Raw genomic sequence first — 22,393 nt, 5'->3', positions numbered from 1 at the left:
ATACTTACCATCAGAAGTCTACTTTCTTCTAATTCTTCTTCTCTTCTGCCCCCCAAAAAGGCCAAATAAAAATGCTAGTGACCAACCAATCACAGCGCTCGGACATGCCAAGTAACGAGAGAAGTGAGAGTAGCTGAATTGGATAATTTTCCCAATTTATCTGTTGGGATTGAAACCTCCAAAATATTACATTTTAGTGATTAACCCTTCTAGTCTTTTTAACCCCTTAAGGACACATGACATGTGTGACATGCCATGATTCCCTTTTATTCCAGAAGTTTGGTCCTTAAGGGGTTAAACAAAGGATATACTGGGTAGATATACATTTGATAAAGTAAGCTTTACTTTTACAAAAAGATGATTTATTATGGAAAAATGACATTTATCTCTAACCATAAGCAGTGTTCATTAAGTCCCCAGCATATCATTACTCTCTATATAACGTAGGTAATGGCAGTAATTTGGCAATGATAAGTGCTTTATAACTGATTATTTTTGCGTTGTCAAGATCGAAAAGACGATCTGTGTCAGATAGTGGCATCAAAACATTCCACATCTGACTCCAGACGTCAGTGTTCACCAAAGATGCCTAATGGAGCCAATTCCAGCCAGTTCTGCGTGGTCAGCTTGTCTCTCAAGGCACCAAGTTCATTTTCTGCATTGTCTTTAGGGTCCTGTATCCCATAATTAAATCCTTATCATTGGTTTCTCATGTTTGAACAAAAGTATTTTTGACCACTGACTGCCAGAACACATAGAGCAGAACATTTTCTTCATACAATTGAAAAATGTTTGCTGTCAAGATAATGGAAGGGAATGGATAGTACTTATTCCTGACACTGTCATAGTTACCTACTGCCCTCTTCACTCGATCTTGTTGCAAACGCCTTATGCCCTCCACCGATCCGGTCACATTAGCCTATGCCCTAAATTCATATCTAATCGCAGCTACCCACTGACTTTTCCCCATCCGTCCTATCAGAGTAACTCCCTTCTTCAACCTATTCTGTCCACCCTCCACCCTAACATAGCTACCACCTGATCTGCCATCTTATCCTGTCATGTTCCCCCTGCCATTTTCCCATCCTGTCACGTTACCCCCTGCCATCTTCCCATCCTGTTACAGTTACCCCCAGCCATCTTCCCATCCTGTCACGTTCCCCCAGCCATCTTATCACCCTGCCATCTTTCCATCCTGTTACAGTTACCCCGTGCCATCTACCCATGCTGTTACAATTACCCCCTGCCATCTTTGCATCCTGCTACAGTTACCCCCTGCCATCTACCCATGCTGTTACAGTTACCCTCTGCCATCTTTCCATCCTGTTACAGTTACCCCCTGCCATCTTCCCATTCTGTTAGTTACCCCCTGCCATCTACCCATTCTATTACAGTTACCCCCTGCCATCTTTGCATACTGTTACCCCCTACCTATTCTGTTTCAGTTATCCCCTGCCATCTTCCCATCCTGTTACAGTTACCCCCAGCCATCTTCCCATCCTGTCATGTTCCCCCAGCCATCTTATCACCCTGCCATCTTTCCATCCTGTTACAGTTACCCCGTGCCATCTTCCCATCATGTCATGTTACTCCCTGCCATCTTATCATCCTGTCACGTTACCCTCTGCCATCTCATCACCCTGTCACGTTATCCCCTGCCATTTGTTCATCCTATTACTGTTATCCCCTGCCATCTTCCCATCCTGTTACAATTACCCCCTGCCATCTCCGCATCCTGTGACAATTACCCCGTGCCATCTACCCATGCTGTTACAATTACCCCCTGCCATCTTTGCATCCTGCTACAGTTACCCCCTGCCATCTACCCATGCTGTTACAGTTACCCTCTGCCATCTTTCCATCCTGTTACAGTTACCCCCTGCCATCTTCCCATTCTGTTAGTTACCCCCTGCCATCTACCCATTCTATTACAGTTACCCCCTGCCATCTTTGCATACTGTTACCCCCTACCTATTCTGTTTCAGTTACCCCCTGCCATCTTCACATACTGTTAGTCACCCCCTGTCATCTACCCATTCTGTTACAGTTACCCCCTTCCATCTACCTATTCTGTTACAGTTACCCCCTTCCATCTACCCATGCTGTTACAGTTACCCTCTGCCATCTTTCCATCCTGTTACAGTTACCCCCTACCATCTTTGCATACTGTTACCCCCTACCTATTCTGTTACACTTACCCCCTGCCATCTTCACATACTGTTACAGTCACCCCCTGTCATCTACCCATTTTGTTACAATTACCCCCTGCCATCTACCCATTCTGTTAGTTACCCCCTGCCATCTACCCATTCTGTTACAGTTACCCCCTACCATCTTTGCATACTGTTACGCCCTACCTATTCTGTTACACTTACCCCCTGCCATCTTCACATACTGTTACAGTCACCCCCTGTCATCTACCCATTTTGTTACAATTACCCCCTGCCATCTACCCATTCTGTTACAGTTACCCCCTTCCATCTACCCATTCTGTTACAGTTACCCCCTGCCATCTACCCATTCTGTTACAATTACCCCCTGCCATCTACCCATTCTGTTACAGTTACACCCTGCCATCTACCCATTCTGTTACAATTACCCTCTGCCATCTACCCATTCTGTTACATTTACACCTTGCCATCTACCCATTCTGTTACAATTACACCCTGCCATTTTCACATCTTGTTACCCTTTTCCTCTTCTCATCCCGTCACAGCTAACCTCAGACTTTCCCCATCCATCCAAATTCCAGTTACAATCTTCCCTCATTTTGTCACAGTTTCAAGACGCCTAACCCTCATAGAGTACTTTCCAAGTCTACTCTTGCAACTTTGACACATAAGGAACAGGAAACTACAGCACCCACGTGCTGCAGAGTCCAGCTCACATAATGCTCAGCAAGCTTGAGCTGGACAAACATCGTTTTACATCAGCGTTTACAGCATCTTGAGCAGTTGCCCATACCTGGTACCGGCATAAATTATTTCTAACACTTTCCCTTTCTACTAAATGGAAGTGTTCACAGCTGTGCAATGCAAATAAGCCATCTCTGCTTCCTAACCTGTATGTATTAGTGCAGATGCACTGGGTCTGCATGTAAATTTGCTGTCTAGAAAATTAGCTAATTATGCTGCCATCGCTGGATAAATCAGATAATATGCTGGGTTATTTATTTATTTTACACATTTTATATGCAGACTGGATACCTGAACATGTACAGTACTGCCAAACAGGAGCATTGAACAATGACTTATTTTAACTCACAAATTCTATGAGGGAAAATGAATCTGAACCCCTGGGAGCAGGCAGTGTATCCAATATAGAAAGATGCAGGGGGCTTGTGAAAGGTTAAGGTAAACTGTAAAGCTTTTATTATATAGTTGTTTGTCCCATTTATTCTGCTCAATAGGCAGCAGCGATATTTTCTGGTTAGTGGCGTTTATTGAGATAGACCGGAAATGGCAAAGAATTGACCAGAGAATTGCAACTTTTAGGCAACAACCACATACGTGGGAAGTGGGACACTGGTGGGAGGAGTATAAATAGTGGGCCAGTGATGTCACTGGCAGCAACAAAAGGTGGTGGACCTGCCCAGAAAGGGGGATTATCCATCCAAAGTATTGGTAAGTCAGCCTTGCGTGTACTAGTCAAGCAGGCTGACCAACTAAGGGCAGACCATGCATGGTGCGCTCACTGTTTGAGCTCTTTCTGCATGGTTGCACTGCCCTGAGTGTAGTGGAGGCATGTCTAAAGATGTGCCCTTACTACCCTTTTTGGGGACAGTTCCCTGGTGTCCCCAAAAGTGGAATAGCAGGGAACAAAATTGAGAGGAAGGACAGAAGCCTGGAATTGGGCCTGTCCCACAAAAAGCAGGAAGGTTGGGAGTTCGGCAACAATCAAGCTACAAAATTGTTACGATTTTACAGCTATTTCCCCCTAAAATTTCTAATTCCATGGTACATTCACTACAATGCCTGTCTTGGTTTAGACAGCCCCAATATACATCCCTCCCAGTCATCTTACAATTTTTCAACACAAATGTTCACTATTTGGAGAGAATTCTATATGAACACACTTCTCTTTTTATGGATTATCACGTCTCCACATTTCTACATTAGCCTGACTAAGGTGGCGGGGTTTGAAACACTTTTTGGGGGGCAAAACTAAAAAGGCTTATACGTTGGGAAGAATACGGTATGAATATGCACTTAAATTGCATTGGAACCTTGAGTGTTTTTTTAAAAACTGTCTACTTTTATTCTTTCCTCCTCTATAGGCTAAACTAAGTTGACCTCCTTTGGAGCACTGTGATTGGCTGGAATCTCATTTAATATATTTAGAATGCTAAACCTTGCATACCTACCGGTAGTTATAATGTATCACCTCTCCATTATTTTAGTGCATCAAGCCTTATCCATTTCCTGATATTTTACAAGATCTATCCCAGTTTCCACAGTTTTTTTCCATTGCATGAAAGTAAGAGTTGAAGGTAGAACCTGTTTTACACATTACCCTTCAGGTCACGTAATGTGATTTAATGAGTTACGGTGGCAGGTTTGCCTTCTGAAACCTCTTATTTGGAATCATACAACATCATCAGGAAGATTAAACTGAACATAAAAGGGCCAGGATGATGTTTTGAAGCTTAGAAACCTTTTTCTTTGTGTAATACTCCTTCATGCCAATGAAGAGTTTAATTAGTTCCTAGCCATAACTTAGAAGATTATTAACATTAGTGTGATACCCTAGTGACTTCCTAGATTTGTTGAACAATGCGACTCATCATGATGAATCTCATGCTTCATTGATGTTGTAACAAATTGGTGGAATGTGTTATTTTAGAAAAGCCCTACAAGAGATCAGTAATTCAGTTCTCATAGGACAAAACACAGAGAAACATTTTTTCTGTGCTTTCTTGAATTTAGAATGTTATTGAAAGAATGATCGGTTTTGAAGGATATTTAGAGGACAAGAGTTCTGCACAAGAGTTCTGCTGTAGGAATATTTGGATGTAAATTCCTAAAATTAGTTTTTGTGTTTGTTTGTGTTTTTTTTTGGTCATTGTACAAACTGTAAATCCACTTGTACCACTAATTTCTGGAAAGCACATTTTATTTTTGGTAAATGGTAAATTTCTAACAAGTATGGCTCTCTCACAGTTCTTATAAGGCAGAGTAAAACAGTACGTGCATGAGAGCCCTGATCAGCTGGCTGCTTCTCATTCATTAAAAAAGGGAACGAGAAGCAAGTAAATGGTAATATGTCCTAAAATCGGTGACCATCGTAGTAGGGAGAGCTCAACCATTTCCTGCTTTCCTTAGCTATCACTATGGGTTTCCATTAAATTAGGGGCATTTAATGTTAAAATATCTTATCGTTGGGGTCGGGAGGAGTGTGTCCCTTTACTCTGACAAAATGTTGAAAAATAACCCAGATTGTTTGTTACAGGTGAGTGTCATGCCTTAACTATAATATCCCCTTACTTCCTGGTTCCACGGAGCTTAGCCACACCTCTTCATGACTCGGTCTCCCTATTTAATCTGACTGCACCAGCTGATCAGGGCTGGATTATTGAACTACGTTCCTTACTCACAACCCGGCTACAACTTCGTTGTGAAAGCCTCTGCTACCAGACCGGACTGAAAGACTCTGCAAAGTTCCCTTCACATTTCCTCATCCACGGCTAAAGCTGAACTCTATCCATGCAGGATAATCTGCCTCTGAGGAATCTCGGGAACCAGTGTTCTATAAGCCGGAAGCTAAGTAAAACTTCTCTGATAAACGTTGCATCTAAAGCTGTTATTTCCTGTCTCCAAAGTCCTTCGTTAAAGCCAACCGTTACAGCTAACTTCAACACATACTTGTCTCAGTTAGCTGCATCTATCTTTCTTCAGTTAAAGTCTATGGAACAGCTATTGTAACTTCTTATCATCTAATTAACTAATACTACTAAAGGACTCTTGCTGCTTCAGTTCCGTTTACTCCTTAAAGCTACAGTGCATGTAACTGTGGACTTCATTTATCGTTTATTACTTAATGCTACAGTACCTGTAAAGTGGAATTAAAGTCTTTACCTTTTACTTTCTTTAATAAATATTCAAACTATACGAAATCTGCAGTTGTGTTCCTTCATAACAAATGTTTAAACGTGACAGAATAATCCAGCCATTGTAATGGATCCAGCAGATTTCGATTCTACTATAACTACGTTGAATCAAAGAGTTAATGCACTAGCCCAAAGTGTGCAAGACCTGCAAGTTACTAACGAAAGACTTCTCACTTATATCAGAGATTTACAAACTCATACTCCTCATACTACTCTGCACTCGGCTAGTGATCCTGCTGTGTGTAACCCTGAAAAGTTCTATGGAGATCGTTCCAGATACAGGGAGTTCCTCAACTCTTGCAAATTGTTAATTGCTTTGAAACCTCGATCCTACCCTACAGAAAGAACTAAAGTTTGTTCGGTTATTTCCTTTCTAAGAGGTGAACCTATGTCATGGGCTCATTCCTTTCTGGAAAACGATGACCCCATCTTAGATTCACTGGATGAATTTTTTGAAGCCATGTCTCTTCTCTATGAAGATCCTAACAAACAAGCTACAGCTGATTTAACAATCAGAACACTACAGCAAAGAAATAGACCCGTTGAAGATTACATTGCTGAATTCAAAAGATGGGCTATAGAAACGCAATGGAATGACATCACATTGCGCAACCAGTTTCGAATTGGTTTATCGGAAGCTGTAAAAGATGAATTATCTAGAACAGAACTCCCTACTAATTTGAACGCTCTAATTCGCCTATCAATCAGCATTGACAGAAGATTAAGAGAAAGAAAGGCCGAAAAGTCTCTTTTTCTTTCAAAAGACCGCAAACCTTTCACTCCCTCAAAAGCTCCAGAAAAGACTTCCTTAACAAGTGAACCTATGGAACTAGGGGCTCCAAAGCCTCCTGACAACCCATCTGAACCAATCGAACCTATGGAAATAGGGATAATAAGAAGTCCCCTCACTCCTGAAGAGAAAAATCGAAGACGTATGTTAAACCTCTGCATGTATTGTGCCTCTCAAGTTCATTCAGTCTCTGATTGTCCTTCATTGAAACGGACAAAAGGCAGAAGGCCGTCTCATGCCTCTTCCATCCTAAGTGTACTTCCCTCTACAGCAAATACTCAAATGTCCCCTATCTTTCTTGTATTACAGTGGGACAATAAAAGAATCATAACCAAGGCTGTTATCGATTCCGGTGCAAATGGAGTATTCATCGACTCAGCCTTTGTAACAAAGAATAAAATTCCTTGTGTTCGTAAAAGAACTTCTGTACCTGTTAAAGTGATTGACGGGTCCCTCATCTCATCGGGACCAATACTTCATGAATCCATCCCTCTAAAAGTAACCATCAATCATACTCATACGGAAAGTCTTATATTTGATGTCATCTCATCACCATTTTTTCCTATTATATTGGGGATCAACTGGTTAAGGAACCACAACCCTCAAATCTCATGGTTTCCCTTCTCTCTTGCATTTGATTCTGATTATTGCAAGAAAACATGCTTGCAACGTATTCCAATTCTTCAGTCTACGAAAGAACTAGCTAAAACCTAATGTTGTTCTGACACCGAACTGGAGTCTCCTCCTCCTACAATCATTGGTGAATTAAAGAGAAAGTTTACAACAGCTCCTATCCTTCAACTTCCAAATCCTTCATATCCTTATGTCCTTGAAACGGATGCTTCGGAATTTGCAATTGGAGCTGTCCTTTCTCAACACAAAACTCCTCAAGTACCTCCTTCGCCTAAAGTCATTGGAATCTTATCTTCTCTTATTGACGACATTAAAGGTCTCAGTGAAGATGCTCTTGAACTTCCTAAATTAATGAAATTATCTAAGAAAAACGGTCTCTACTATTTCAAAGACCGGATTTACGTGCCTCCCTCCTTCAGGATTAAAATACTTGAATTAATTCATGATTCTCCTCTGGCAGGTCATCCAGATATGAAAAGGACCCTTGAATTGTCTAAAAGATACTGTTGGTGGCCTCGTCAAGACCAAACTATCGAATCTTATGTCAAATCTTGTTCTGTATGCCAAAGATCCAATCAATTGTCCTTGCTGAAGCCTCATCATCCTGACCCTTTCCAAAGAAATCTCACTACTTCTCCTGATCCCATATTGGTCCAGGGTGAAGAAGAATACGAGATTCAAAGTATACTGGATTCAAGGTTCCATCGTGGCTCCTTACAATATCTCATCAGATGGAAAGGATATGGAGTTGATGAAGATACATGGGAAAACTCCTCTGACGTTCATGCTGACAAATTAGTTTCCCAGTTTCACAAACGCTACCCTTCTAAACCAAGTCAATAGCACCCAGAGGTTGCTCATTAAGGAGGGGATACTGTCATGCCTTAACTATAATATCCCCTTACTTCCTGGTTCCACGGAGCTTAGCCACACCTCTTCATGACTCGGTCTCCCTATTTAATCTGACTGCACCAGCTGATCAGGGCTGGATTATTGAACTACGTTCCTTACTCACAACCCGGCTACAACTTCGTTGTGAAAGCCTCTGCTACCAGACCGGACTGAAAAACTCTGCAAAGTTCCCTTCACCTTTCCTCATCCACGGCTAAAGCTGAACTCTATCCATGCAGGATAATCTGCCTCTGAGGAATCTCGGGAACCAGTGTTCTATAAGCCGGAAGCTAAGTAAAACTTCTCTGATAAACGTTGCATCTAAAGCTGTTATTTCCTGTCTCCAAAGTCCTTCGTTAAAGCCAACCGTTACAGCTAACTTCAACACATACTTGTCTCAGTTAGCTGCATCTATCTTTCTTCAGTTAAAGTCTATGGAACAGCTATTGTAACTTCTTATCATCTAATTAACTAATACTACTAAAGGACTCTTGCTGCTTCAGTTCCGTTTACTCCTTAAAGCTACAGTGCATGTAACTGTGGACTTCATTTATCGTTTATTACTTAATGCTACAGTACCTGTAAAGTGGAATTAAAGTCTTTACCTTTTACTTTCTTTAATAAATATTCAAACTATACGAAATCTGCAGTTGTGTTCCTTCATAACAAATGTTTAAACGTGACAGTGAGATGGACAATTGATAACTTCTAGCTGCTTTTGGCTATTACTCTCTTTAACAATGCCTTACTGTTCAAGGTGTGTAGACCCACTGGCAGATTTAGGATAAGCATAATGAAACGCGTTGGCCCATATGTTTACATATACTTAATAGACAATATGAGTCACTAGTGAGGATCTGGGTGCAAAGCAGCCAAATTCAGGGTCACTAGCCATGGTAGGGCCAGACAGAACACATTCATAGGCAAACTCACTGGCTGGGCTCATACTCCAAAACTAATAACATGGAAAAGAATAAATGGCAAAATAATGGTGTGTGTGTGAAGTCAGACAGCAATAAAGTGCCATTTATAGGCAGGCGATACTAAAATTGATGTGTTGAATTATATAACAGTGTGTCAGTTACATAATAAAGTGTTATATGTGGAAAGATGTGATATCCCTGAAATAGCGTTAGAGAAATCCATACATTCCAGTTGGGTGTTGGGGTTTTCTAAGAGAACGGCATCCCATGTGTTGACTATGGCATTGTTAATAGAAATAAGCTACTGACCCGTTTAGGTTTTACAGAAATACTGAAAATCCATTACCAGCACATCAAGGAAAAATGGCATCATGTTACAGCCTCTGTGACCAACAAGGGATAAAGATCGTGCTTTGACGTTACAAGGGTAAGCAAGGAGATTCACTGAGAAGAGGTATTAACTTATATGTATTCATTACAAAATAATACACATTGATATTACATTAGATGTACTCTTTTAGTTTCAGTTTTGGTATTCCATGGATGCTCTTGGGTGACTGAAAAGTTGGCCGCACTGCTATTTTGAATCTGTGATTCAATAAAACCATTATGCTTTTGTACAGGGCACGGAAGAATAAATGCTAGTTATTCTGCGTTTTATGCTGTTAGATTTATGACGGGTCACTCATTTCAGGACTGTAGACAATTTAAGAATCAGCTTGAATTACTTTCCTGGGTGTACTGATCTAGAATCCCAGCATGCTTGCAGTAATTTGGTCTCCAGTAGAGCATGTTGTGGCTGTCTTTCATATAATCACTACATGCGGATGATGCCTGATCCTATCCCTAAGTATATTGGATCTGCAATACATTTTCATAGATTGCAACATAAAACAGAGAATATAAAAACTCAGAGAACAGACAAAAACTCAGAGAAACCTCAGTAGGTTGCCCTAGAGTTAGTCCACACTAAATGTTTTTGCTCACTTGAGCCATTACAAAGTAAATCTATACCATTTGCATATCAGACTCATCCAGCCCATGAGGACAATCCAGATCTGAAATGCTAACAAGTCTGGCCTTCATTGGGCCTCGTCAGGGAGGTGTAGCGGATACCTTTTAGGCACAGAGAACATGAGGTCCTCGTCCAGATTACCTTTTTAACTTAGGAAGAGCCTAAGTAAATGCAATGCATCAAAAACAGAGAACATGAGAACTCTGAGAATGGGCAAAAAAGCTTGCCCTTCTGTTAGTCCTTGCTTAGGTCTCAAAAAAGTGTTTTTTGATAACTTGTGCCATTATAGTGAGAACCGATAGCATTTTCATAAAAGACTGGTCCCGCCTATAAGGGCAGTCCAGATCTGAAATGCTGGTAAGTCCCTTCTGCACAAGAGATATAGCAGACCTGGACTATTATTTTGGCCCTCTTTGGGCCACGTTAGCGAGGTATAACTGATACCCCTCAAGACACAGTGAGCACGGGGGTTCACATCTGGATTACCATTTTAGCTTAGGGAGAGCCTAGATCAGGCATAGGCAACCTTCGGCACTGCAGATGTTTTGGACTACACCTCCCATGATGCTTTGCCAGCATTATTTTAACACAGTAAAGGAGTTTAAGCATGCGTGGGTTAGGCATAAGGCTATCCTAACTATAAGATAAGGCCAAGGACTAATGAAAGTATTTAGAAAATTGGGCAGACTAGATGGGCCGAATGGTTCTTATCTGCCGTCACATGCTATGTTTCTATTATGGGTGTAAGAGCATTATGGGAAATGTAGTCCACAACATCTGGAGTGCCGAAGGTTGCCTATCCCTGGCCTAGATAAATACATTGCAAAAAAAACTAAAAGGCACACTCCACTACCCAAATATATATTTTTAAAAAGACAACATCCCCTCCCAAACACCTTTTAGTAAATATGTCACCATAGAAAGCATACATGCATTTAATTATGCACTTTTTTCATTGGGGGGTATATCTACACACAGCTTGTAAAAGCTGCAGATTTGCTGTCTGCAGCCTTTTCAAGTCCTCACAGACTTTCTGTGGCTGTCCAATTACAGACTTCCCAATGCAGCTCAATGAGAATTATTTGGTGCTCTTGGCCATTGTCTGCATTTTGAGTTTATCTCCACTGAGCTAATCAAGTAATAGGACCTGTTGTCTGATTGACAACCAGGGAGGTGCAACAAGGTTAATTTATAACAGTGTCAATTTCTATTGAAATCTGCATTTTTTTGTAAAATGAAAAAAAAAAGAGGACACACTCTTTACAATTAGAGTATTTGTGCAAGATAAAGTGCTTTAGGTGTTTGGAGTGTTTATCTAAATTATAGTGATAAACACACTCCAAGGGTTAAGTAAACCCACCGTATGGAGAACATAATATACAATGTTCACAAGTGTTATTCCCAAAACTCCAAATTGTAGCTAAGTAAAATCTGAATGGTGAAACAGAGGAATAAAAAGCTGATCAAGAAAATGTCTCCAACTCATCGCTAGGCAAAACGTGGCTATTTTAGCCTCATCTTTGTCATTCGGATCTTAATTTCCTCCAATGCCGAGTTTAGGGAATAACCTTGAAAATGTTATACCAACAGAAGTCTATCTTCATTAGGTTTTACTGCCGCTGTCTCATGTTGTTTTAAACTCAGACAGATAATGCCCGTGTATAGATATCGCCACTGAAGCACAAATCATGCAGCGCATGGTGCTATTACTAACTTCAATATAGAAGCTTTTCCCATGGCGGCTCTGTGAAATGAGATCTGCTCCAGAGTGTCCAGGAGATGCTGTTGCTTTGCCTGCTTTTCATTGAGGATCTGGTCCCGTTTATCTTCCTCTGCCTTGCTCTGTGCATCCTTCGCTATTGCTAAGCGCTCGTACAGCTCCACCAGAGACATCTCACAGTTCAATCTATGTCCAGCAGTCTGTGCAAAACAAATCAAATCACAGAGACATGAGAAAAGACAGACTTAAAGCAGGTAGCAGACATTGCCAAGGATAGCTGGAGAGCAGGGATCGGAAACCATGCGAATCACTGCAGTTTGTGAATTAAGGCTAGCTTTAGGCTAGCTTTAGAGAAAGTTAGAAAGTTTTTTGCCAGGATCAATAGATTATCATGGCGGACAAGTAGATTGGGCTACTGCTTTAGTCTTGTGGTCAAGAAGATTTTTTTTTTAAAGTCACGCCTCTGTCCCTGTCTCTGGAAAAATTTTCAGTGTCTCAGATTTTAATTTGCTACAAGTGAGAGTTTAGTGATTAACCCTGTCAGTGATTAAAGAATGGGCGGTCAAATGTGGTGTGAGATTTCAAGCTATGTTAAAGGGACACTATAGTCACCTGAACAACTTTAGCTTAATGAAGCAGTTTTGGTGTATATAACATGCCCCTGCGGCCTCAATGCTCAATCCTCTGCCATTTAGGAGTTAAATCCCTTTGTTTATGAACCCTAGTCACACCTCCCTGCATGTGACTTGCACAGCCTTCCATAAACACTTCCTGTAAAGAGAGCCCTATTTAGGCTTTCTTTATTGCAAGTTCTGTTTAATTAAGATTTTCTAATCCCCTGCTATGTTAATAGCTTGCTAGACCCTGCAAGAGCCCCCTGTATGTGATTAAAGTTCAATTTAGAGATTGATATACAATTATTTAAGGTAAATTACATCTGTTTGAAAGTGAAACCAGTTTTTTTCATGCAGGCTGTGTCAATCATAGCCAGGGGAGGTGTGGCTAGGGCTGCATAAACAGAAACAAAGTGATTTAACTCCTAAATGGCAGTGAATTGAGCAGTGAAATTGCAGGGGAATGATCTATACACTAAAACTGCTTTATTTAGCTAAAGTAATGTAGGTGACTATAGTGTTCCTTTAAGCTTTTCAACAACAATATCGGATACTATGGATAACCTATGTGTGCCAGGATTGACGTTTTGGCCACCAGGAAAAACAGTCAATGGCTACTTCCAACTTAGTTATAAATAGAAAATGTTAGATTAGAAATGTACAGGGTCCTGATGGGTCAGAATGTATGATAGAGGTTGTAATGAATTATTACAGAGAAAGAGAGCAGTTATTTCTACTAGGCCAAGGCAACACAGAACAACAAAACTGGATAAAGGACAAATTAGATTGCACATGTGCAGATAGTGATTAAAAATTGGATCAAAAAGACAGAGCACAGACATGTTCAAATGTAGGTTCAAGACTGTTACAAAATGTATATTTAGTACAGTCATCCATATCGCACCAGCAGAGTAAGCCAGGAAAGGGACATTTTAATAATAATAAAAATTAGAACAATGGAAATTAAGGATAGCAGGATGAAGCACAGATTTTAGAAAAAGCAATGACAATCATACAACCCATTAAAGAGCACTATTCCAGGATGAGGCGGACATTCAAGCAGACAGACCGGCAGACAGACAGACAGATAAATAGACAGACAGACAGACTCACTTCTGTTAAGTCCACAAACTTATGAGTAATGATTGGTATAGATTCAATAGCTCGTATCTCACGAATCAACTCAAATTTCTTCTTTAGTTCCTCTTCTGCTTCCTCCAAAGCTTGACTTAGAAGCTCCCGGCTCTCCTCTATCACTTCTTGCACTGAAAAAGTGATCATTATATGTGTTTATTCATTTGTTTGCAAGGCATCATAAGACAGGCAGTCTGAAACAGCAGCTGTGTGCTGTGTGACTGAGCATAGTGGGCATGTTAGTCCATTATAGTGACCCTTTATTCACCAACATACAGGCAATGCAAGGCTTGACTCATTTTGATCAACACGTTTCTGTATTGTCCGCATGGTGGTGCACTAACTGAGGTAGGCATGGTGTATGAGCTGGCCCTAAACAAGCTCGTACATATAGGCGTGTGTACCCAAAACAAACTATCATCTATACTTTACCTAAAATATGCTCATTTAGAAAATATTTTTTTTTTTTTATTTAAACAGAAAAAGTAATATTTCTTTTCTTCAAACAAACAGCTAACCAACACTGACACCACTGTGCCCATAAAGACCTTATCAAGGACAGTGAGGATACATTATTACAGTCTACCTGGACACACGTAACACAACCCATACACATTGCATATGTCCACATGAAAATGCAGAAGTAGCAAAGAGGGAAAGGGGACTAAAAAGCCAATTTACTAAAGAGAGATCAGATGTCATCATTTTGTAAGACATACAGGGGATACTCAAAAAATTAGAATATCGTGCAAAAGTTCATTTATTTCAGTATTAATGTATGAGATAGACACATTATATCCAAAGCAAGATAGTTCAAGCCGTGATTTGTCATAAGTGCGATGATTATGGCTTACAGCTCATGAAAACCCCAAATCCACAATCTCAGTAAATTAGAATATTACATGCAATCAATAAAACAAGGAGTGTACATAGAACAATATCGGACCTCTGAAAAGTAGAAGCATGCATATGGACTCAGTACTTGGTTTGGGCCCCTTTTGCAGCAATTACTGCCTCAATGCGGCGTGGCATGGAAGCTATCAGCCTGTGGCACTGCTGAGGTGTTATGGAAGACCAGGATGCCTTAATAGCAGCCTTCAGCTCTTCTGCATGGTTCGGTCTCATGTCTCTCATCTATCTCTTGGCAATGCCCCATAGATTTTCTATGGGGTTCAGGTCAGGCGAGTTTGCTGGCCAATCAAGCACAGTAATCCCACGGTCATTGAACCAGGCTTTGGCGCTTTTGGCAGTGTGGGCAGGTGCCAAGTCCTGCTGGAAAATGAAGTCAGCATCCCCATAAAGCTCGTCTGGGGAAGGAAGCATGAAGTGCTCCAAAATCTCCTGGTAGACGGCTGCGTTGACCCTGGACTTAATGAAGCACAGTGGTCCAACACCAGCAGATAACATGGCTCCCCAAATCAAAAAACACAGGCTGTGGAATCTTCACACTGGACTTCAAGCATCTTGCAGGGTGTGCCTCTCCATTCTTCCTCCAGACTCTGGGCCCTTGGTTTCCAAATGAGATGCAAAAGTTGCTCTCATCAGAAAAGAGGACTTTGGACCACTGAGCAACAGACCAGGTCTGTTTTTCTTTAGCCCAGGTAAGACGCTTCTGACGTTTGTTGTTCAGGAGCGGCTTGAGAAGAGGAATACGACATCTGAAGCCCATGTCCAGGATCCGTCTGTGTGTGGTGGCTCTTGATGCACTGACTCCAGCCTCAGTCCACTCCTTGTGAAAGTCCCCAACACATTTGAAAAGCCTTTTCCTGACAATGCTCTCCAGGCTGCGGTCATCCCTGCTGCTTGTGCACTTTTTTCTTCCACACTTTTCCCTTCCACATAACTTTCTATTAATGTGCTTTGATACAGCACTTTGGCAACTTCCTTCGCAATTACCTTTTGAGGCTTTCCCTCCTTATGGAGGGTGTCAATGATGGTGTTCTGCACAACTGTCAGGACAGCAGTCTTCCCCATGATTGTGATTCCTACTGAACCAGACTGAGAGACCATTTAAAGCAGGGGTTCTCAACCTTGTCCTCAAGGACCCCCTACCAGTCCAGGGTTTAGGGATTACCTGGGTGTGTCTAAGGTGTTTAGAAAAAGAAAAAAAAACCTTAGAGTCTAAGGTGTTTTTTTCCCCCTTTTTCTAAACACCTTTTGAGGACTGGGTTGAGAACCCCTGATTTAAAGGCTCAGAAACCCTTTGCAGGTGTTATGGCTTACTTAGCTGATTAGAGTGGGACACTGTGAGCCTAGAATATTGCCCCTTTTCACAATATTCTAATTTACTGAGATTGTGGATTTGGGGTTTTCATGAGCTGTAAGCCATAATCATCGCATTTATGACAAATTACGGCTTGAACTATCTTGCTTTGCATGTAATGCGTCTATCTAATATATTAGTTTCCCCTTTTGTGTTGCATTACTGAAATAAATGAACTTTTGCACGATATTCTAATTTTTTGAGTATTACCTGTAACTACTCAACATTAATTACAGGATAAATTGAATAAACATACAAACACTCAAACAGAAAGTCATATAGTACAGAGAGTAGCATACATCCTCTGTCCAGTCTCCCCAACTGATAAAAGAGTCATAACTGTTCAGAAGTGCAATGAGTAAAGGATTTTTATTTTTTGTCCTGCCTGCAGAGGTAAAACAGGGTATATGCTTTGCTAGCTAGAGCTGATTCAATAATGTTACTTATGCAGGATTTAAAGGGACACTATAGTCACCAAAACAACTTTAGCTTAATGAAGCAGGTTTGGTGTATAGATAATGCCAATGCAGTCTCACTGCTCAATCCTCTGCCATTTAGGAGTTGCATTTGTTTATTCAGCCCTAGTCACTGCTCCCTGCATGTAATGTGCACAGCCTTCCTAACACTTCCGGAAATGTGAGCTCTAATGTTTACACTTCATTTATGGGCACGTTTTGTTCAATTTAGAATTTCTTATCCCTGCATGGTTAATAGCTTGCTAAACCCTGCAGGAGCCCCCCTCCCCCACCCATGTGAGTGATTCAAGTTCAATTTACAGAACAGCAGATACACATTTCTAAAGTAAGTTAACATCTGACTGAAAAATGAAACCATTTTATTTTCATGCATGCTGTGTGAGTCACAGCCAGGGTAGGTGTGGCTAGAGCAGCATGGACAGAAACTAAAGCGATTTACTCTTAAATGGCAATGAATTGAGCAATGAGACTTCAGAGGCAACTGCTTCATTAAGATACAGTTATTTTGCTGACTATAGTGTCCCTTTAATTCACTTTGAAAGGAGATTGCGATTGGTGCTCACTTTTTAGCATTGTGTCCTATGCAGTTACAAAGATCACATATCACATAAATTAGCTGGGAACCCAAATGTTAGAGTCACACACTTGTCCCGATACGCTGTGCAGACTCATAAGACACAGCAATTTACCGTATATACTCGAGTATAAGCCGAGTTTTTCAGCACATTTTTTGTGCTGAAAAACCCCAACTCGGCTTATACTCGAGTCAATAGTCTGTATTATTGCAATTTACATTGCCATAATACAGACTGGGGCTGCAGAGATGTTACTTACCTCTCCTGCAGCTCCTGTCAGCTCCCTCCTCCTCTGCGCCGTCCGTTCAGCACCTCGGTCAGCTCCCAGTGTAAATCTCGCAAGAGCCGCGGCTCTCGCGAAACTTACAGTGTGAGCTGACAGAAGAGCTGAACGGACGGCGCGGAGGAGGAGGGAGCTGACAGGAGCTGCAGGAGAGGTAAGTAACATCTCTGCCAGCCCCCCTTCTCCCCCCTGAACTGCCAATGCCACTAGACCACCAGGGAAGGGGAGCCCCCCTCCCTGCCATGTATCAAGCAGGGAGGGGGGACGAAAAACAAATATAATAATAATAAAAAAAATAATAATCATTAAATTTAATAATAAGAAATAATAATACAAAAAATATATTAAAATAATTAAAAATAAAAATAAAATTGCCCATCCCCCACCAAGGCTCTGCAACACACACACACACACACACACACACTGCACTCATAAACACACTGCACTCATACACACACACTGCATTCATATAGACACTGCACTCATACACACACACTGCACTCATATACACACACTGCACTCATATACACATACTGCACTCATACACACACTGCACTCATATACACACACACTGTATTCATACAGACACTGCACTCATACACACACACTGCACTCATATACACACACTGCACTCATACACACACACACTGCATTCATACAGACACTGCACTCATACAGACACTGCACTCATACACACACACTGCACTCATATACACACACGCTGTACTCATACACACACTGCATTCATACACACACACACTGCATTCATACGCACACTGCACTCATACACACACTGCACTCATATACACATACTGCACTCATATACACACACTGCACTCATATACACACACTGCATTCATACACACACTGCACTCATACACACACACACTGCATTCATACAGACACTGCACTTATACACACATGCTGCACTCATACACACACACTGCACTCATACACACACTGCACTCATACACACATGCTGCACTCATACACACACGCTGCACTCATACACACACGCTGCACTCATACACACACGCTGCACTCATACACACACTGCACTCATACACACGCTGCACTCATACACACGCTGCACTCAAACACACGCTGCACTCATACACACACGCTGCACTCATACACACACGCTGCACTCATACACACACGCTGCACTCATACACACACTGCACTCATACACACACTGCACTCATACACACACTGCACTCATACACACGCTGCACTCATACACACGCTGCACTCATACACACGCTGCACTCATACACACACGCTGCACTCATACACACACGCTGCACTCATACACACACGCTGCACTCATACACACACGCTGCATTCATACACACACACTGCATTCATACACACACACTGCATTCATACACACACTGTAAAATAAATATTCAATAAATATATCTTTTTTAGGATCTAATTTTATTTAGAAATTTACCAGTAGCTGCTGCATTTCCCACCCTAGTCTTATACTCGAGTCAATAAGTTTTCCCAGTTTTTTGGGGTAAAATTAGGGGCCTCGGCTTATATTCGGGTCGGCTTATACTCGAGTATATACGGTAATAAAGTTTCTCTTCACATAAATAACTTACCTATTTGTTGTTTGTATTTCTGAAGCTTGACTCGGGCCTGCTTGGTATTTTTGTGTCCTTCAGCCACCTGTTCCACGAGGTCTCTCATGCCCTTCTCTTCTTGGAGACGCTTCTCTGCGTACTGACGCATCAGTTGTGCAGTCTACACAGCCAAAAACACAAGCGGACGGCGGAGAGTCAATCTTCTGCTTAAACAAATCCAGTTCCTCTCTGACAGTTTAAATTCTAGCATATTCACTAAACAGTGAGATGGGGTATTGCTTATTTACTAAACAGTGAGCATACTGACAAACCAATATTTAAAGAGAGAGAGCTGTTGGGCGAATCATGTTTTGAGATGCAGCTGTCAACTCAATATCTTGAGCTAACAGTATGGTACATATATAGACGTCGAAATAATGAGATAAATGGCTATGAATCTTTTTGCTTCTACCCCCCTTTCACCCTGAAGCACCATATGTAAATAATCTAGAACAATGGAGGTTATGGCATATGGGACATTTAAAGATTACTAGAAGACACTGTAAATTAAACCCCGGCTGTGTGATGGTCAGCTCTGTGAAAAGAGAGTCTATTATTATATGGGATTGGGAACAAAGAGACTCAATTTCCATTGCTATTGTGGACCGTGGCAAAAACTTGTTTTTTTAAATTTCTCATTTAAAGTGGATTTCTTGCATTTATACAAGGATGTTATTCCAGATGTTTGTGGGTCTTGTTTCCAGGTGTTCTCAGTCAATGTAGCTTAGAGAAATCTGGGGTGCCACGTTTTAGCTGTCTTTGTTCTAGGAGATACATTTATGATGAGTGTTTCTTCCTCGGAAACCATTTGTAGGTTTGTATGTCTGGCTTTTTATTGATATGCTAAAACAATAATGAATTTTAAAATGCGAAACGTGCGCTCTCGTTAGAGTTTACAGCCATCTCATGACTACTCATATTTATTCATTTTTGTCACACTTGGAATTAGATTATTTGTCTTGGAAATTACAATCCTGCTTCCTGGCATTAATGCTACATGAGTACAAATGAGCAGAATACAGATAATTGAATTGCGGCTGCCTGATACCTATACATTACTCCTGATTAATTAGATGTCTTCATAAAACTGGCTTTGTGCTGTACGTCTTGTTTTAATACATGAGCGTTGGTACAGAAGCCTCACAAATCTGTTTAATTTCACAATATTTCACCTCTTCTTTTTTCATTAGAGCCTTCTTCTTGTTTTCCTGGATAAGATTCTGGCGAGCCAAGACGGCTTCCTCGCGGCTAAGTTTGCCCTCGAGACGCCTGCACTCTATCTCTGCCAGCTGTTGTTCGAGGTCTCTCTCCCGTTGTTGCCTCTGCCATTCTAAAAACTCACTCGGGTCTCGTGCTCCGTCCACTAGTTTTTCGACTCTAGAAAATAGATCACAGAGCAACGATCTGAAACTTAGACAGTCTATGGCTATCAAACTATTACTCTTATGCACAAAATTATTCATCAAATAATGATCAGGAATTCAAAGTGAATCACAAATATATAGTACATTAATAAAAACCACTTGATATAATACCTATGAACAAGAACAATATATGGTGTTTGCTTTCAGTTTAGAAATAAAAAGGAAATAGGGAGGCACACGCAGAACATGCAGTAAGATCAGAATGTTTTCAAAATACAGACTAAGGGAATAGAGGAAACCAAAAAAATACAGTTTAAAATTTTACAAGAATACTTAAAATCACCTCTCTTATAAAACAAATTCAGTTACAGCGAATTTTAACATGGGATATAAACATACTAACTGCAATAATTACTGCTTAAACTGCTTCCAGAGACTATTCTCAATTTATGTTCTCTTGTGGTCACCTCCAAAGGGGCAAGTGGACTACTAGAAATGCAACTTTGTGTGCCATCAATTCCCTTTGATTCTGTGTAAACTTGGAATTCAGACCAGATTCCTTTTGGTGTCAGCACCCCACCCCTCCAATCCTGGTGCACCCTTTGGAAGTTACCCCTTTGATATATAATACGGAAATGAATGTATCCGGTAGTTGGGGGGGCGGGGCCGGACCGCCGAGATGGCCGGTCGCAAGCAGAAGGAGCTCCTGCTGCTTCAAATCCAAATACGCCGGAAAAATCTAATTTTGCCCAAGGAACGACCGACCACTAGATTGCCCAAAGCTGAGGGCCTGCTGGAGCCAGGGAGAGGCTGGCTTGTTAAGCTACAGTCCCCTGGAGGAGAGGGCTGCGAGACCCCGGCCTTCTTCGGCGGTGAGTGGAGCGGGCGGCCGACGCTCCGCTATCCTGCCTCACAGCGCCCAGCCTGGGGCTCGAATTAGAGCGGATCCGGCCCTGGTCCCCCCCCTATGGACCGGGGGGGTGATCCCGGTCCCCACCCGGAGGCATGGCAGCCGGAACACACAGGCGCCATAGACACGCTTGAGGGCCCGACCGCACCGCACAAGATGGCGACTGCCACGTGCACCGAGGGCGACGAACAAGCACGGGCTCAGGAAGCCTGAACAGACGGCGGCTTCACCCTCCATCAGCTCGCCAAGCGACATCTCACCTGTCAGAGCCACAATCCATCGGTAGACAGGCAGCAGCAGAGGCTTACCGGTAACGGAGAGGCGGAGTCACCAACCTGCAGAGACTCAACTCCATACCCATGATTCTGCCGCCAACCGCTGGGAGCCACACGCCAGAAAAACAACCCCCAATGCCGATCTGGGAGACCGCTCCTCTCAACTCCTCACAGCAGCAAGCCCGGGCGACGCATCTGGAGAGGAACCTCAGCCTACAAGGAGACTAACACCGGGTCGCGCTGACGGGCCGAAACCAACACTGGCGGATTATATACACTGCCACCCATGAAGCATCGGACACGCCATGTCAGTGATTCCTGACGCGTGTGCCGTTACACGAACTCTAGAACGGACTGGGTGATATAATCCTATAATTAGTATGATAGCTGCCTGGCTTTAACACATGTAACATGTACATGCTGCACCTCTGACCACGGCATACTGCTTACACCTCACACACTGCAACACATACCATGCCAACACTCAAGGCACATTACCATTGCAGTAACCACTATTCAGTCTGCACTCTCACATCGCTTACAACAGCTATGTTTCAGGCCATTTTGTCTACCATGTGCCCCCACGCGCTGCCTGTAATTAAATCATGCACCCTGCCTCCCCGGGTGAGTAACCTAGGAGCAATCCTGGACAAACATCATTAGCACGCAAAACACAGGGCCTACGCATGTGTAACGCAACTACCTGTTTAAGTAACCGTATATGACTTGTATTGCATACCTGCATAACTTACACCTCTATGTAATTAATCGACTAAATAATGCTGTATAT

The 22,393-nt window shown here is 41.9% G+C and overlaps 1 protein-coding gene across 1 annotated transcript in view; it reads right to left on the bottom strand.

Annotated features, from left to right (window-relative positions):
* The window catches only part of CFAP99 (cilia and flagella associated protein 99), an 82,275-nt gene that overhangs the window by 3,313 nt on the left and 56,569 nt on the right, over window positions 1-22,393 (bottom strand). Inside the window, exons 11-14 of the mRNA XM_063457691.1 lie at window positions 20,227-20,431; window positions 19,034-19,175; window positions 13,806-13,957; window positions 12,073-12,278 (exon numbers count right to left, since the gene is read on the bottom strand). Coding sequence (XP_063313761.1) covers window positions 12,073-12,278; window positions 13,806-13,957; window positions 19,034-19,175; window positions 20,227-20,431 — 705 coding nt within the window. The remainder of the gene's footprint in view (window positions 1-12,072; window positions 12,279-13,805; window positions 13,958-19,033; window positions 19,176-20,226; window positions 20,432-22,393) is intronic.

Source organism: Pelobates fuscus, chromosome 6, assembly GCF_036172605.1.
Source record: "Pelobates fuscus isolate aPelFus1 chromosome 6, aPelFus1.pri, whole genome shotgun sequence".
NCBI lineage: Eukaryota > Metazoa > Chordata > Amphibia > Anura > Pelobatidae > Pelobates > Pelobates fuscus.
The sequence above is the reverse complement of the archived record's forward strand: the minus strand, read 5'-3'. Positions and strand labels throughout refer to the sequence as shown.